General features: G+C 34.8%; 1 protein-coding gene across 1 annotated transcript in view; it reads right to left on the reverse strand.

Annotated features, from left to right (window-relative positions):
- LOC122789809 (rho GTPase-activating protein 6-like) overlaps window positions 1–16,343 on the reverse strand; it is a 442,274-nt gene that overhangs the window by 38,897 nt on the left and 387,034 nt on the right. The window contains exon 10 of the mRNA XM_044057251.1: window positions 6,821–7,071. Coding sequence (XP_043913186.1) covers window positions 6,821–7,071 — 251 coding nt within the window. The remainder of the gene's footprint in view (window positions 1–6,820; window positions 7,072–16,343) is intronic.

The following is a 16,343-nucleotide window of genomic DNA, read 5'->3' on the forward strand; positions in this document are numbered from 1 at the left end:
ACAGAGAAACACATATAACACTCCAGTGATGGCAGCCCTGGTGTTTGCATCTCTCCCTGATCTGATTTAATTTCTCTGCCTTTGCTGTAGTCTGTGATGGTCTGATTATTTGTCATTTAGTGCAGAATCATGAACACTATAAGCTAGTTGTTCTGTTCATTTCTCTAAAGATATCTCTTAGTACCGGATCATATGGCTTTGACACCAATGTGACAACCATGTTGATGAATGTGTTGAGAATTCTTTCTCTGTCATTGGATAAAGTATTCAGGTGAGGAACCTCCTTTGAACTCTGTTGTCCCTATAGAAGTAACTACTTCATCTTCTAACACAGATGCTGGAAGATTTCTTAGATGTTACCAAATATAGCATGTATTTTTGGAGCTGGGGGGGCTGAATTTCTGGCTCAGTGAAAGCTTTTTAAATAAAACAAAAAGGCTTCTCTTACAGAAAATATGGTTGATGGCTTAGGATCTTCAACTGCTAGGAATCACCTTATTTTTTTGGATGGATGAAAATTCCCTATCTTTCTATGCAACAAGCTTCTTTGAGTGGTACGAGTTTCACCAAACAGATGTGTTTAGATGGGAGGGCTGATGAAATGACATCTTCAACATCCACATCAAAGCCTAAAGGCATGTGGATATCATCTAAATAACCTAGGTACTCCTCCTTGTCTCAGTGTGATTAAGAAGATTATAGAGAGGAAGGGGTCCTCTGTCTCATTTTTCGCCCTTCAGTTCCAGATGTAGAATGTAAATGAAGCAGCACCCGGCAGGACAGCAACATATTCCCCAATAATCAAAAATGGCATTGCTCTTATGACCAAATTCCAGCACGTATGTGTCTACAACAGAACAAACCATGTATCATTGCTACATCATATTATGGAATGAGTCATGGACATTAAAGTTACTCATCACACGTCCTAAAAGTGCAGAGCGCACTAAACTTTGAAACTGCAGCAAGTTCCATTAGTGAAGATGGATAAGGCCTCTGTCTGTGACCAATCTGACATCTGCTGCAACTATCTGGAAGAAAGAAACATAACAAGCAGCTCTTCCAAGGTTTAAGGTGTGGAAACATGCACAGGAACATTACCATGCCTTGAAAGAGTTGCCAGCTGTTGCTGCAGTAGGAAGGCAAAGAGGGATGCACCACCATGTAGGTAGGAGCACTTCCTTCAAGGTGCCATTGCATGCTCAACTGCGTCATCGGCCTTGCATGTCAGTAGGAAGGGGTTAAATGAAAAACCCTAGCAGACCACAGATGGCCCATCTTCCCAGTTATTCTCCCCATTTGTCGGGGGTATTCATCAACAGGATGGCTAAGAGGTCTTCCTGTCTGGAGATCAAAGACCCGTCTGGTGAAGGGATGAGTCTGGGTAACTCCAACATTGTTGTATCCTTGGTAAGAGGAGGAACAATGGAAGAAGCCAGAAACTAGAAGTCATCAGTAGCTAGCAAAAGATAATCAATATTTCAAGAAGTTACTGTTTCTAAACTTTTGATGGTTACTTATTGCAATTGAAATAATTCTTGTTCATAATCGCACTGTTATGCTGCATACATTTTAATGGATTACTAAACAAAGCGATTAAAAGCTGGATGTTGCATTTGCAGATTCTGTTGTTTACATAGTTGCATCAGATAAATTAAAACATTTACAGTGTCATCAATCTAAAAGGAATATTAGGAAGTTCCTTAACTGTTCAGTTGCATGGACAATATATCTGGTAATACATCCAAGTAGGATATGCTGTGCAGGAAAAACAAATCAAGGAATGAAAACAGACATTTTCTACTATGAGAAATGAAAGAAGGAGCAAGTCATCTTATAAAAAATCTACAGCAAACTAGATTGGTGTGTAGGTTTACTTTTCAGATGCTAAAAGACAATAGGAAAGCTGTCACACACAGGATTTATAGCTTTGAAGGATATTTACTTCAAAACTGTAAGCATGAACTACATTAACTTTAATTGAATTTTTTAACACAGAAGACTGTGAAGTACTATGTAATTTTGTAGTTTTATTATTTAAAAGAGAATTAAAAGAAATATTTAAAAGAAACAGAAAGAGGCTGCTGTATTAATTTTGTTAATACACTGTTTTACATTCAGGCAAGTAAACTTTTAATGCTACATTTGCAGGACGACTGTTAACCTGAAGTATCACCAAGTGAAAGCTTCTTGTTACTACATGTTCATGGTTCATAAAGTTAATTTTATAAATAAGGAATATGTTTGGCTAAAGTTAATTGTTCATAATTATTTACATGGGGAAAAGATTGCATACAAAAATTGACATTACTATTGTAATGATTTATTACTATTGTAATGATTTGCATTAAGCCGCGGCGGTGCAATGGTTAGCTTTGTCGCCTCACAGCAAGAGGCTCTCCTGTTCGATTTTTGGCTGGAGTGCCTTCTGTGAGGAGTCTGCATGTCTTCTCTGTGGTCAAAATCACTTAAAAAGACATGCAGGTAGGTGCGTGCGTGAATGGGTGTGCCTTCTTAAAGGTTGGGTGCCAGGCTGGCAACTCGACACCATAAAAATTCACTGCCAATCATTAGCAGACTGGAGTTCCACTGTGGCGACCCCTAACCTGGAAAAGCCAAAATAAAGACATTGTAATGATTTGCATGTTAACAACCAATAAAAACATTTTGGGAAAAAATTAATTTGTTTAGCTGTTAAGATATAAATATGTAATGTGGAAGCTAAGGTTGACTTTAATGATTTTGTGGGCATTTTTATGCAGTAATAATCACTCCTTTTATCTGTCTAATAGTGTGTTGGTTTCACTTGTTATGCAATTTGAATTATTTAGTTAAAATTGACATAGCAGAATGTTAGTTAAATTCAATCAAGTTTTCCTAGTTGTATAAAATGTTTAATAAAAATGTTAGAATTAATTTTATTTCTGTTGAACAGTGTTTTGTGCTGCATATACAAGGGTGTACACCTGTGCTGCTTGTTCAGAGGCGTACACTTGCTGCCTTTCAATCGTATCTTATTCTGTGCCTGACAGCGGTATTCACAGTCCTGGGTTTCGGATTTATGTAGCGATAATCTGCAAAGAGTGGAGATACAACAATATGCGGATAAGGTCAACAGAGATTATTCACGCTGACTACAGAAATGAACAAGCATTTTGATAAATGCACCTACATTCAGCGAAAGAATAAAGTACCCTGAAGATAAGGTTAAATAAATGGAGATCAATTACATGGATAAGGTGCTGTAAACATTGCCTTATTACTGCAATTCATAGAGATAAATGTAAAAGGGCCTCATTACAATACAAAACATATAAGGTAGCCTGACTTTATGTGAGTAAATGTAATAGCACCATAGTAGTCTGGGATTAGTCAAGTTAGATGGTAAATTAATTTGGAAATTGTGGACTTGTTAAACTATAAAAAAATTAAGAAATATTGGAAATTATTATGAAGCAGGTCTAAATGAGGTATGATTATCGAGTTCATTTCAGGAAATATTTGTTTTATTCATATGATGATCAATTACAATACTTACAACACAGTAAGCTATCATTTGTAAATGGGAAATCGTTATAGTAGCAGACAAAATCCTTAGTGATCACAGAGAAAACATTTTGCTTTGGTGTCTTACATCATAGAAATTGCAGTGATTCATCTGAAGTACTGAAGTCGCAAGGAAATTTTGTTTACTTAACATGGGATATTACAAAATTGTTATGATTACAAGTCTGTAGTAGGGTCTAATTAAAAGACGGATATAGTAACAAACTACCAACAAGCTTGCTTTACCTGGATGGAATCTGCCTGTGTATATGAGGTCTGTGCCATGTAATTTTCTTTTTCCTGAGGATGGCAGGTGATTTTTGACTAATGGTTATATATGAAAAATTTTTCTTTATGACTGTGGCATTTTACTTACAGGGTCAGCAGGGGAAACAGCTAAACTAACAGCAAGGTTGTGGATTGAAATGTAGATTTAGTAGGCGCAACTACACTTTTTACAATGGATGTGTGCAGGCAGTGTGGAACTTGGCCTATGAGTTCCAAGTAGGTGAGATAATGCTACATTAGCATATGCAGCTTCACAACATTTCTCATTTACATCTCATTATTAGTTAATTTGCTGTTATTCACAACCATTGCACATTAATATAAGAGGCTTCTATATGAATTGGGGTTTAGCTATGCTGATTTATAGACGGTGCGGATAGCCGAAATGCATTTGTGCAATGATTACAAATATAGCCCTAAATCTTAGTTTATTCAATGCTGGTGGAGTGGTTGTATCTATGGATGCTGACAAAAGTACATCTTCCCTTGAAGGGATATAACACTGTATTACAAAGGCATTAGTTAAAACAGAAAAGCCTTACTTTCTGGTACAAATTTCATTACTTGTCACTTTCTTTTTACTGATTCAAGACCCTGTGAACAGCTTTGTGACATACTACATACATGTGTGCACACATAACAGAAGCTTGCATACCACATTACTCTACTGTAGTACCTCTTACTTTGATCATGACATTGACTATTTTAATTAGTGAGTGTTTTTTTGACATGCAGGATGACTGCATTTGGATTTCAGGAAGCAAAACAAGTGAATATTAAATGACCTCTAGGTTACTTTTTCTAGAAAAGTTGTTCTAAAACCTTTTGTATGAAAGTTGATATCTGGTGGAATAGAAAGTATAAGAATTGTGCATTCTCCTGATTCCATAAGTAAACAAAAATAAATAAAAGTACACTTATCTATATTTTAATGCATTTATCAAGCTCAATGGTTTGAGCAATGTTGAATGTATATCATCAGTTTTTTCTTTTTGTTTTTGTCCATGTGATGCTTTTTTATTCAAAATATTATTTGCTTATCATTATACAATACTTGTAAAATACTGATATATTTATGATACTGCCTATGCAAATAAATCATTAATGAACTCTCATTCGCTATAAGGCAAAGTTCTTGTACAATACACTATATGATGTTAAGTGAAGTTTGCAAATCACCATCTGTTCCTTGGTACTCTGCACATGACAAAGAGCAGCAATCAAATTTACTAAAATGCATCTCTTCTAAAGAGTATATAAATGTAGTATTAGGAGGTTTTACTGATCTGTAGTAGATTTATTCAACCATTAACTTGAGAGTTGGCATTATTGTTCCCTTTACTGCACTTTGTTCCTTTACGATCTTAAGCAAGTTGCTCATATATCATTCTGATTACAGTTACAGAACACTCAATCGGCTCTAATATTGCCTTTGTACGATACATATTGACCTTTAAGAAAAACAGGGGACTTGCACATTTTTATGTACCCAGAACAAGCTATTTTTCTATGTACTGATAAAAATACTTAGCTTTACACAAATAAACCATATGTTAGGCTAAAACTAGCAGAACTGCAATACATTACCAAAATAAACTTTTGTAAAAGCTCAGAAAAATTGTTCCTAAGTTGTACTATACTTTTTCATATTTTCATTTCCTTAAATGAGTATGACCAAGTGTGGTAAAGAAAGTACACTTCCAGAAGCATCAAAGCCTACAAAGTATGGAGATAGCTAACAAGTTGTTGTGTCAAACAACAGTAACAGTTTCTCATTCTTTAACTGCCTAAAAATCAGCAATGTGGTTCCACATTCCAGCTGAACATTGTTCCACAACAAAACGGAATAATTATAACTCACACATACATTGCTACATCATGGTATCAGTAAAGTAAATGTTACAATCATTCCATATTTAATAGTTTCATGAAACGTTTTAAAGCTAGCTGCTGGTGATGACTTTTAATCTATTTCTTTTGATTTGCCTACAACATGACTCTGAGCCAATTACTTAGTCAGACAGTGCTCACAGGCAACAATTAAATTAAAACAACAATGCGAAAGGCTTAGCTGCTTCTAGCCTTGTTTATAGTAGAATGGTTACATAAACAAGGAAAAGCAACACAAATCAAGACAGTAAAAAAAATTCTCCAGCACGGTTTTTGTAACCTAGCTACTACTCCAAAAGCAAGAGTTTGTTTGAGCTATTCCTTGAGCTATTCCTTTTATATATATATATATATATCAGCTTCTGACTAGTAAGATGAGTGACAGACAAATATGAAAAATACCAGCTGTACAAAGGCTAATTTTATTTCAAAATATGTTTTAAGTATTTGCATACACACTTGTATAATTAAGTGGGTTGTGAAATCTTCAGAATAACCAGCCCATAACATATCAGTGGAATAGCTTCAAATTGCTTAGGTTTTATTAACATCAGTGGGTATAAGGAAGCCACCAATTGTGTTGCATCTTTCAAGCTCTGCTCCAAACTTGTATCACACAGACATCTGTTAATCTGTATATCGTACAAGTCACATAGCTCGTCCATGAAACAGCGGTTTAATTTACATACGTCATGCCTAGAGACTGCATGAAGAAGCCCCACAAAGCAAAGCCTTGTGTTGTAAAGCACAAATGGTTTTCTGAACTTCCCTTCCATATTATGCAAAGGTGCTGCCATGGCTTTGGGCAACACACAAGTAACTATAACTTACATCTTACACAGAGAAGAGTATGTGTTTCAGATAAATACAGATATTTTAAATAAAGCATTTAAGTTTTATAATAAAGTACAGTCATAAGAAAGAGAGTGACTTGTTGCATGCCAGAAAGGATACAATATTACCAATCCTCTGGAAGAGCCAACTCATATATAAATCAACAGATTTTGACATGCAGAATATATATCAATATATACTTGCCACACAGATATTATGTGCTGTTATGTTTTCCAGTGACAATAAGTGACAAGGTACTTACTCAGCCTGTTCTTGGTTGAGTCTCTGTGCATAGACTTAAAGTCATCCAAAATATCTGGCAAGTGCAGTGATTTGCGTAAATTTTGAAAAATAGCTGTGGTCAGACTTTCCTCTTCTTCTTGTGTTCTCTGGTGATGCCACTGAAGCTCAGTTGGAGAATATTCAATAAGTGACAGGTTACTCGAATCAGAAGATCGGTTAGAAAGCCGATGCTCCACCAAAGGCATATCTTCACTTACTGCATCAGAGCAGCTGAAACGGAATAAGAATATTAGTTACTTTATTACCCTGAATTATAAGGACGTTCTGAGACCAGGCAGATCATTCATGCTTTTCAACTATTTTAAGGACTGCACAGCTCTGCAGGACTACTACTTAGGTAAGTAGTAGTCTGGCTACCCTTGCAGGCCATTCTGAGCCTAGCCAATTTCCCTTTGAAAGGTGAGTCAAACCCTGTACCTTGTGACTGTGAGGTAAACACTTTAAGCCTTATAACAAGTAGTGAAATACTGACATGGTCCGGGCCTCCCTTGACACAAAGTAAGTGATGCTCCGCTGTCATGCACGCACTAACTACTTTGGAGAAACCCACTTCAATGGTTAATTTATGAGCAACTTCAGTCGCTTTATGGAATCACCCTAAACACTGAATAGAAGGAATGCTTGTTTGATGGAATTATTCCAATACCTCTCAACTGTCCAGTGTGTCTCAGAATATTTTTGATCTGTTCCTTATAAAATTTGTGGCTTTCTAGCAAATTGCAGAGGATTGAAGTTAATAATTACAGATATCTGATTTTCACATTTCATGTCCTTCAAAAAAAATGCATATCAAAACAAAATCTGTTATTCTAGTAACTTTATAAGTTTATAAGAGGAATATTTAGAATCTGTCCTTATTTTTTGCCCTTTGTACCTCCATTCTTTTTAGCTTTGTCATGATTTCTTCTGCTATGAAGTTGAGAGACCTGAATTACGCTCCTTGTGGGGGTAGCTACATTCATCCAGTAGAAATAATTTTTTGTTGAAGCAATTAGACATTTCGAAATATCTTGAGCTTTGGGATGCTGCCATCTTTCACTGCTCTCTAAAGACATCTGTATGCAGTGGTGCCCAACCACTAAAAAGTGGCTCAAGTCATTTTGGGAGATAAATGCCTTACCCCACTCAGTGGACAAAATATTATAGAAATATGCTTCCACACCTTGTTGGATAATGCCCCAATAGACTTACATTCATAGTCTACTAAAACGTTTGTACAAACATAAACGGCACTTAAAATGGTATTCAATTGTTTGGGTACAGAGAGCATGCCATTCGAGAAATTTGTTGGTGGGGGGGGGGTTCCTGATACCAGCCAGATCTCCCTAACACTGTGCAATATACATATCCCATTTTAGATCAAATGAGCAAGAGCGGTCTCCAACCCATCCATTCCCAAACAGTTAGAGCCAACCATGAGGCTGTCATCCAGGTATCTTTTTTAATGCCCCACTTATATTTGTTAATCCCACTCATGCCTAAAGCATTCAATGGGAGGCATGTAATGGGACTGCAGTGTAATTGCCTAGGTCCCTGTGTGATACTCAAAGGAACTCCTGCTTCTTTGTATAGACATGCCCATCATACCCTGATCTCCATCATTGTTCAACTTCAGAGGTGTGCCATAGTGAGTGTCTTGCCCCAGTGCATTCCCTAAGATAAGCAAACCTACACAAAAGCTCACTCTGACCCCATGCCCAAGCTCCTGCAGTACCCAAATTACCACTCAAATGCAGGTCAGTGGGTCATTTAGATCACTTTTGGGGCTTCAGTCCTTTCCACCACAAAGCAAGGGTGCCATTTTTTAAGAGTATGACAAGACAGCAGACGCTTCTAAACACAGGCTCTTGAATCCCCTTTTGGCTTGAATAATTTTGTGATTAGCTAGTTCTTAGATCTCTAAGACTATGCCCCACCTGATTATTCCAGACTTCAATTACTGAGATAGGATTCTGGTCCCATAGTAATTTGGTGATGTCTCGTTTTATAGTATAGTTGCATTTTTATCCTAAAGATAAAAATCCTGTTTTACCCCTAATGAATTTAGCAGCATCATTCTGAAATCAGTTGCCTATATGAGATTGCGGTATTATTTGTTGCATGATTTTTTACTTCACTGTATACCATTTTTTTCTTTTTACTAGATTTGTATTGTTTTAATAAAGAAAAGCAGATAAGACCTCATTACGATGTTGATTCTTTTATCTTTTTATTGCATTTTGGTAACCAGCTAAGTGAACTAATCAACAGATCCCGTTCAGGTTCAACTCAGGCCCATTGGGCAGAAATTAGTGTCAAAGAATATAATCGGACTATCACATCAAGTATTTACATAGACAGTTGCACACTTACTATTACAGTAATTAGCACAACAAGGATTGAACAAAATAAATTACATGATTATATAAATGTTTAACAGCAGCAAAAACTTGCTGCTCCTAACTGCTTTACCTTACTGCTCTAGTTATAGATTGCTGGTGTTGCCTGTACAAATTTGCATTTCCCTATCTGGGTTTTGTATTTGATTATTTCTGATAAATAAAATAGAATCATTGAAACACACAGATATAGATATCACTGTAAATATAGATAATATATTCACATTGTCATTGGAAACGTCCATTATATATAATTGTTTATTTCTCATCACATTATGCCTCAATATCTTTTTTCCCCCACCAATGTAAATTGTTGTTAGTCACTTGACTGAGTCGATAGTTTCAAATGTTTTCCCCACATCTGGCATTTTATACATGTATTTTCTCCTTCATGTCCAAAATAAAAAAATGAGTGCAACTGATCTGGATAACAAGGATATAGGTAGAGAGATCAAAAGACAGACCGATAGAAAGACAGACACACTTCTACAGATGGTGGGGAAGAATATAAAACACTGATTTCAGAAAAATTTTGAGCGCACAATGTCCTTGTAAAAATATGATGAAAAAAAAGCACAATCAATGTGAAAAAATCAAATTGAAAACTCCCGTAAATATAAGTTCCTCAAAAAAAAACAACTGCAAGTGCTTTTTTATGATCACATGACTTCTTCAGGCTAAAGCACAACACTGAATAAGCATTACTAACCATTACTGCAGCTTTGGAATTAACTGAATGGATAAAGCCTGATTAAAATTTTTTGGAACACAGAAACAAAGTAAAACTAGAACACATGGGGGCGGAGCCTGAATGGCTAACTGAAAAGAAGCAGACTCTCAGAGCTCCATTAATCAGTATAAAATACAGGAAATATTTTATTTTTTTTCTAACAAAAATATCAAGAATTGATAGAGGAAAGTTAAAAGTATGTAGTTAGTAATTTTGGTGGACATATGTTAATATTTTCCTGTCAAACTTTTAAGGAGAAAATCATAACGTGCAGATTAGCAACTCGAAGAATTCTCACTCAGACTTGGCTTTAAAAAAAGAGCTATAATTGGGGACTAACTACACTATAAGAACTGTCATTGAAAATGGATGATTTTAGAGAGAACCTGCAGAACCTCAAGGAAAATTGTCAAAAACAAACAGATACATTTAAAGAACTTATTCAGCAACACCAGAATAAAATAACAAACACAGAAACTTCTTTGAATGACACTGAGGGAAGGCTTAAGGAAGAAGGAAATCATTACTAAACAAAACATTTGGCTTCTCAATAAAGTGGATGACTTAGAAAACAGACAGAGGACAAACATCAGAATTTTTGGTCTCCCACAGAGAGGTGAAGGGCAAGACAATTTCATTCTTAAACTCATGGACTCCAGACGTTTTAGGTTTTAAAGGTTTCTCTTATGGCATACAGAGGGCTCACAGAGCCTTAGGAAGGTCAGCATCAACCTCATCTTCTACACCACCAAGGTAAATAGTAATAACGTTTTTTTCTTACCTGGACAAAGAACTGGTACTAAAAACAGCCTGTAAGAAAAGTCCTTTAAAATATAATCAAAATCCAATAAGATTTGACAATGATTATTCTCCTAGAGTGCTGGAATAAAGGAAAAAAGCCTGGCCATTACTTAAACTACTAAAGCAAAATAATATCAAAACACAGCTTGCCTTTCCTGCCAGAATCAAGATTTTATATCAAAATGAGATGAGAAATTTCAACAACTTAGAACATGCCACCGCATTTATCAAAAAGAATAATATTACAGCCAAACCTGAAGATAAAGAATAAATAAGAAACTGATTTAAAAATAGCTGTCCCTACTAGATCTCTCAAAGTATCTACTGCATCCTGATCTATATTTAAATTTACATGTTCCATATTTTTAAAATAAGGTATGTAATGTATGTATATGTTGATATATATATATATATACATAAATATATATTTACAGCATCTATATCATATCGACAGCTTAGGTTGTCGAATCCTAAAACATCGACAGCTAAGCGTCAAAATTTTACAATAGCAAATGGCCACATAATTGAATTCTTTCCTCGGGAAAGAATTTGTGTGGGTGTCCGTAAACAAAATGAACAAACACACCCAAACATAGCGAGAAGCTTTGCCTCCCACACCCCCCTAACTAAATATACCAACTCCGAGATCGCTCTACATTGGGTAAAGGGCAAATCCCTGATAACGGCCACGCAAATTCTTTCCTGAGGAAAGAATTCAATTTTGTGGCTGTTTGCTATTGTACGCTTTCGACGCTTAGGTGTCGATGTTTAAGCATTTGACAACCTAAACTGCCGATAATACAATACAGACCCTATTTACAGGGAGAAAGAAATTATTTAATCTCTTCAATACTAGTAACATGATTCTTCATTATATAGTAACAGTATTTGGTAAACTGTTCAATGATTCACTGATCAAAAGAAGTAATAAGCCTTGTTAGCTGGAACTTCCTTCAATCTCTAATGTATAACAGCCAATTAATTTAGTAAATAGTTTTTATTTGAATGTTCATATTTTCAAGATTAGACTTACTACATACTTGACTTATTGAGCTTTAATGGGAATATGTCAAGCTTGAGTTAAATAAGCACGTTTCTGCCCTTACAAATAGTGCCCGTCAGCAAATAGGACCAAAATGTTATGCCAACTAATATATTTTTGTTTGCTTCCATATGTTATATGTGCTAAGTTGTGTCAATATATTTGGATGCAGTCCTTTGTTTTTAAATGGTTACGGTCTCTCAACATATTTAAAACTGTTTTTATCAGACTGGGTTTTGTCATGCATAAATTTCAATTTCGTTAGCTCTAGTATGGGCTTCTATAACACTATCTTTGCTTTCATTGATTCCATTTTTTATTAGCTTCTTTAAAGAGACAGAATCACCTAGGAGTGTTATACATGGGACAGTGATGTGGAGGGAGCTTTGAGCTGATATTCGTGATCGCCTGGTAGTGGTGAGTTTATAGATGTAGACGACTTAAAAAAGAAAATAGGGGAAAGATGTTATCCCATAACCTACGGGAAAGTTTTGAAAGTGCTCATTCTGAGGGAAAGCTAATTTTTGTAGAGGAAAGTCTTACGTTGCCTAAGGAAGTGATATACGTATAACAGGAGGTTGTAAAAGATCGCTGCTTTATGATTTGGGCTAGTGCAGAGCTTTCCTTTGCAGTTAGTTCAGACATGGCTATGCTTCACGATTGTATCCAGATGATCGTTGTCAATGCTGTGGGTAGGTAGATGAAGTAATGTTCACACAGTGTCTTGTTCAATTTGAATACAGTGAGATGAATGGTCTTGTATGGAAGAGTTGTTGTTGATAAATTGCATAACAAAAAGCTGCTGTTGTAGACTAAAGGGGGTGTGATGTCTTTGCATTTGCTGTACACTAAGATTAATACTTGGTTGATATTTGGATTACATATTATTGAGATGGGTTGTTGAGTCGGTCCCAGTGTGTAATGCCTTGGTTTGACAAGATCCTATAAATTTTAATTGCTTGAGCATGGAAGAAATGTTTAGGACACAGAGATGTGTGGGCTTTGAACTTGCAGTGTACTTTTGAGATGTTTGACCATTAAATTCGAAAAAAGGGGGGGACAAATGATAGTCAGGAAAGCTAAATCCTTAAATGCTCTAAATGGAGAAGATCTTCAGAGCTTTAATAACTCGTGCGACTGCCTGTTACTTTAAATATCTCATACAGAGTACTATATATATTTAAAATGTATAGGGATGCAACAGTCTTCCTGATTGGTTGCTATATTTAATGAAGGGTAGAAACTCAATGAACTTGAATCTAAGGAAAACAATAAATCATCTGGTTATCAGGACTTCAGCTGAGACACATTTAATGTTTGTTTTCATCTAATGCTTTACTGGGACATCCATGCTTGTTTACATATTTATTAGTTTAATTATCTTTGCTAAATTAATCTGCAGCAGCTATCATTTACATGTGTATATACAGAATAGTCTGTTTTACAATGAGATGGGGTGAAACTATATAAAGAGAATGGATGTAATGGTTACGGTATTTCATTACAGGCAGTCGCTACATTTGATTCTCATTCTCAGAACATGAAATTTAAATAGGTTCAATGACTCGTTATTGTGAAAGATTTATTCAAAGATGGTGCTTTAACAAAACAGGGCATCGGTATTGCATCAGCTTTATATGCAATAGTGACATTATATCAGAAGCAAAGTACATAATTGCTTAGTTGTAAATTTCATCCCATGTAACTAATTTGAGACAAACACATAATCAAGTTAGTTCACTTAAAGTAGTCTAAATTGTATAGATTACTATGTTTGTTTCATTAAGCACTTCTAGAAACTGATAAAATATTTTCTGAATAGCGTTTACATCATTGGCTTATCATCACTAAACTAATGTTGATAGCAATATGTATGCAAAAATCTCTGCTATTTGGTTATAGCTATATGTTAGATATCATTTTAATAACTAGCTATTAATTTATAGAGATGTTATTGAAAATTACGAAGTTTGTTATAAATTGTATAGGCACATTGTGTACATTTTACAAATATTTATTGAAATATTTTAAATAGATGGCTAAGCTTGACTATCATAAAAATTGATTCATAAAGACACACACACACACATATATATATATATATATATATATATATATATATATATATATATATATATATATATATATATATATATATATATATATATATATATATGGATTCGATTTACAATCTCAAAATACTGAAACATCGAATTTCAGTATGTTGAGACTATAAAGTCAAATCTATAAAATACCGAACCCGCAAAACCACAAAAGTAAAAACCGTGAAGTTAAACACACCATACACCACACCACACATACACCAAACTATCCACACTACAAAAAACAAACAAAACACACACAAACATAACACAAATTAACAAACCCACACTACAAATAAGCAGGGGGGCAAGCCCCCCTGCACCCCCACACTCTTGCTACTTATATATACTAACTCCGAGATCACACCAGACAGAAAAAGACAGTTAACCTCACAACCAGACATTCTACACTCCCTTACACACACACACACACACACACACACACACACACACACACACACACACACACACACACACACACACACACACACACCACATATATACAAACACCACTTTCAGCACTTAAACACTCATACTTTTACCTGCCTACCCTAACCCACACATACAACTTCCAAACACACTCGCATACACTCAAACACCTACCCAAAAACCTTAAAAATAGTCACTTACCTTAAATTCCACCTAAATCCACACACTAAACCGGACACCACCCACACAATACATTCCACGCCACATACTGTAAAACCATAACCACAAATTCAACATATCCAGATTTGTGGTTATGCACTTTCCCTATTTTGAACATTCGACATTATAGTCTTGAAATACTGAAATTCAATACTTCAGTATTTTGAGATTATAAAGTGAACCCATATGTATACATATGAATATTTGCATGCGCATTTGGTTTAATTTTTATTGTATAATTTTATTGATTAATTGAGATCTATTATAGGATCACCTCAATAAATGCAGATATACGTGAAGGAATTGATGAAGCATTCATGTTAACACTGTTCTGGCACACTTAATGCTCAATAATAAGGTTGATAGTTCAATATCAACACACTACAATATGTAAATATGTTCTTACCTTCTTATTGGAAAGTTAGTTTGTTTATAAATAAGAAAAGAGAATCCAGTAGTGATTAACAGATAAGATTAAACATTAATGTTAATTTAGAAGCATCTCTAGTATTAATTTAGAACATATGATTAATGGCGCACCACTTAATTACTTACCTTCAAGCAACTAAGCTACTAGGAATGTAAGTCAACTGAACATTCCATGTAATAAAGTGTAAGCAAGAAATTAAAACCTACAAAATACACATCTTCTTCTTGAAATTCAAACTATTAGAACTAATCCTTTTGTTTTTATATGAGACAATTGATTGGTTAATCACCTTTATAATTTATAATAATACTGTATTTAACATAGCTGAATATTGTAGTTACAATTTTTAGTTTAATAAGAAACTTTCTAAAGCCTGGTAAGATAGATAGTAAACGTACAAGTCATCTTATTTATAAATTAGTCTCCTTCTAAATTATCAAAAGAAATATAAGCCTGCTAGGAGTTAATGCGCTTGCCAAAAAAGCTAAAATCCAAATGAATAACAAAATCGGAATGGCAAGAGCAAAACAAAGCAGATGTCCCAAAACAGCATGTAAATATCCTCGATACTTCAGTAGTCCACAGTACATCAATAAATAACAAGTGCTGCAACTAGTTCAGTATAAAGAATATATAATTTATTTTTCACAAACATTTTAGCGCTTTCACCAGATGGCTTCATCAGACCTACTAAAACATTTCACTCAGTTTAAATACATAAAATGGCGGGAAAAGCAGCCAGTCAAAGTGAAAGAATCAATATTCATTTCCAACTCCAGTCTTAAAGTGAAAGAATCAATATTCATTTCCAACGCCAGTCTTAAAGTCATTGGGATAATATATATTTATATCTATATATATATGTACATATTTTTTAGATATGCATATATATTTTAGATATTTTTATTTATGAATTGTGTATGATTGATGCTTTTAGTTTATTAAATATTGGATACATATATGAATGTTTTTAGTGATTGCTGCTCTTATTGTATATGTTTGAATAGTTGAGCTGATTTTATACAGGTTGGAAATGAATATTGATTCTTTCACTTTAAGACTGGCTGCTTTTCCCGCCATTTTATGTATTTAAACTGATGAGTGAAATGTTTTAGTAGGTCTGATGAAGCCATCTGGTGAAAGCGCTAACCTGTTTGTGAAAAATAAATTATATATTCTTTATACTGAACTAGTTGCAGCACCGGTTATTTATTGATGTACTGTGGACTACTGAAGTATCGAGGAGATTTACATGCTGTTTTGGGACATCTGCTTTGTTTTGCTCTTGCCATTCCGATTTTGTCCTTCTAAATTATGGTTACTTATGGAGCTCAGAAGGAATAGAAAAGGA

The sequence above is a fragment of the Protopterus annectens genome, chromosome 15.part0 (genome assembly GCF_019279795.1).
Source record: "Protopterus annectens isolate FY-2018-M chromosome 15.part0, PAN1.0, whole genome shotgun sequence".
NCBI classification, from domain to species: Eukaryota; Metazoa; Chordata; order Ceratodontiformes; family Protopteridae; genus Protopterus; species Protopterus annectens.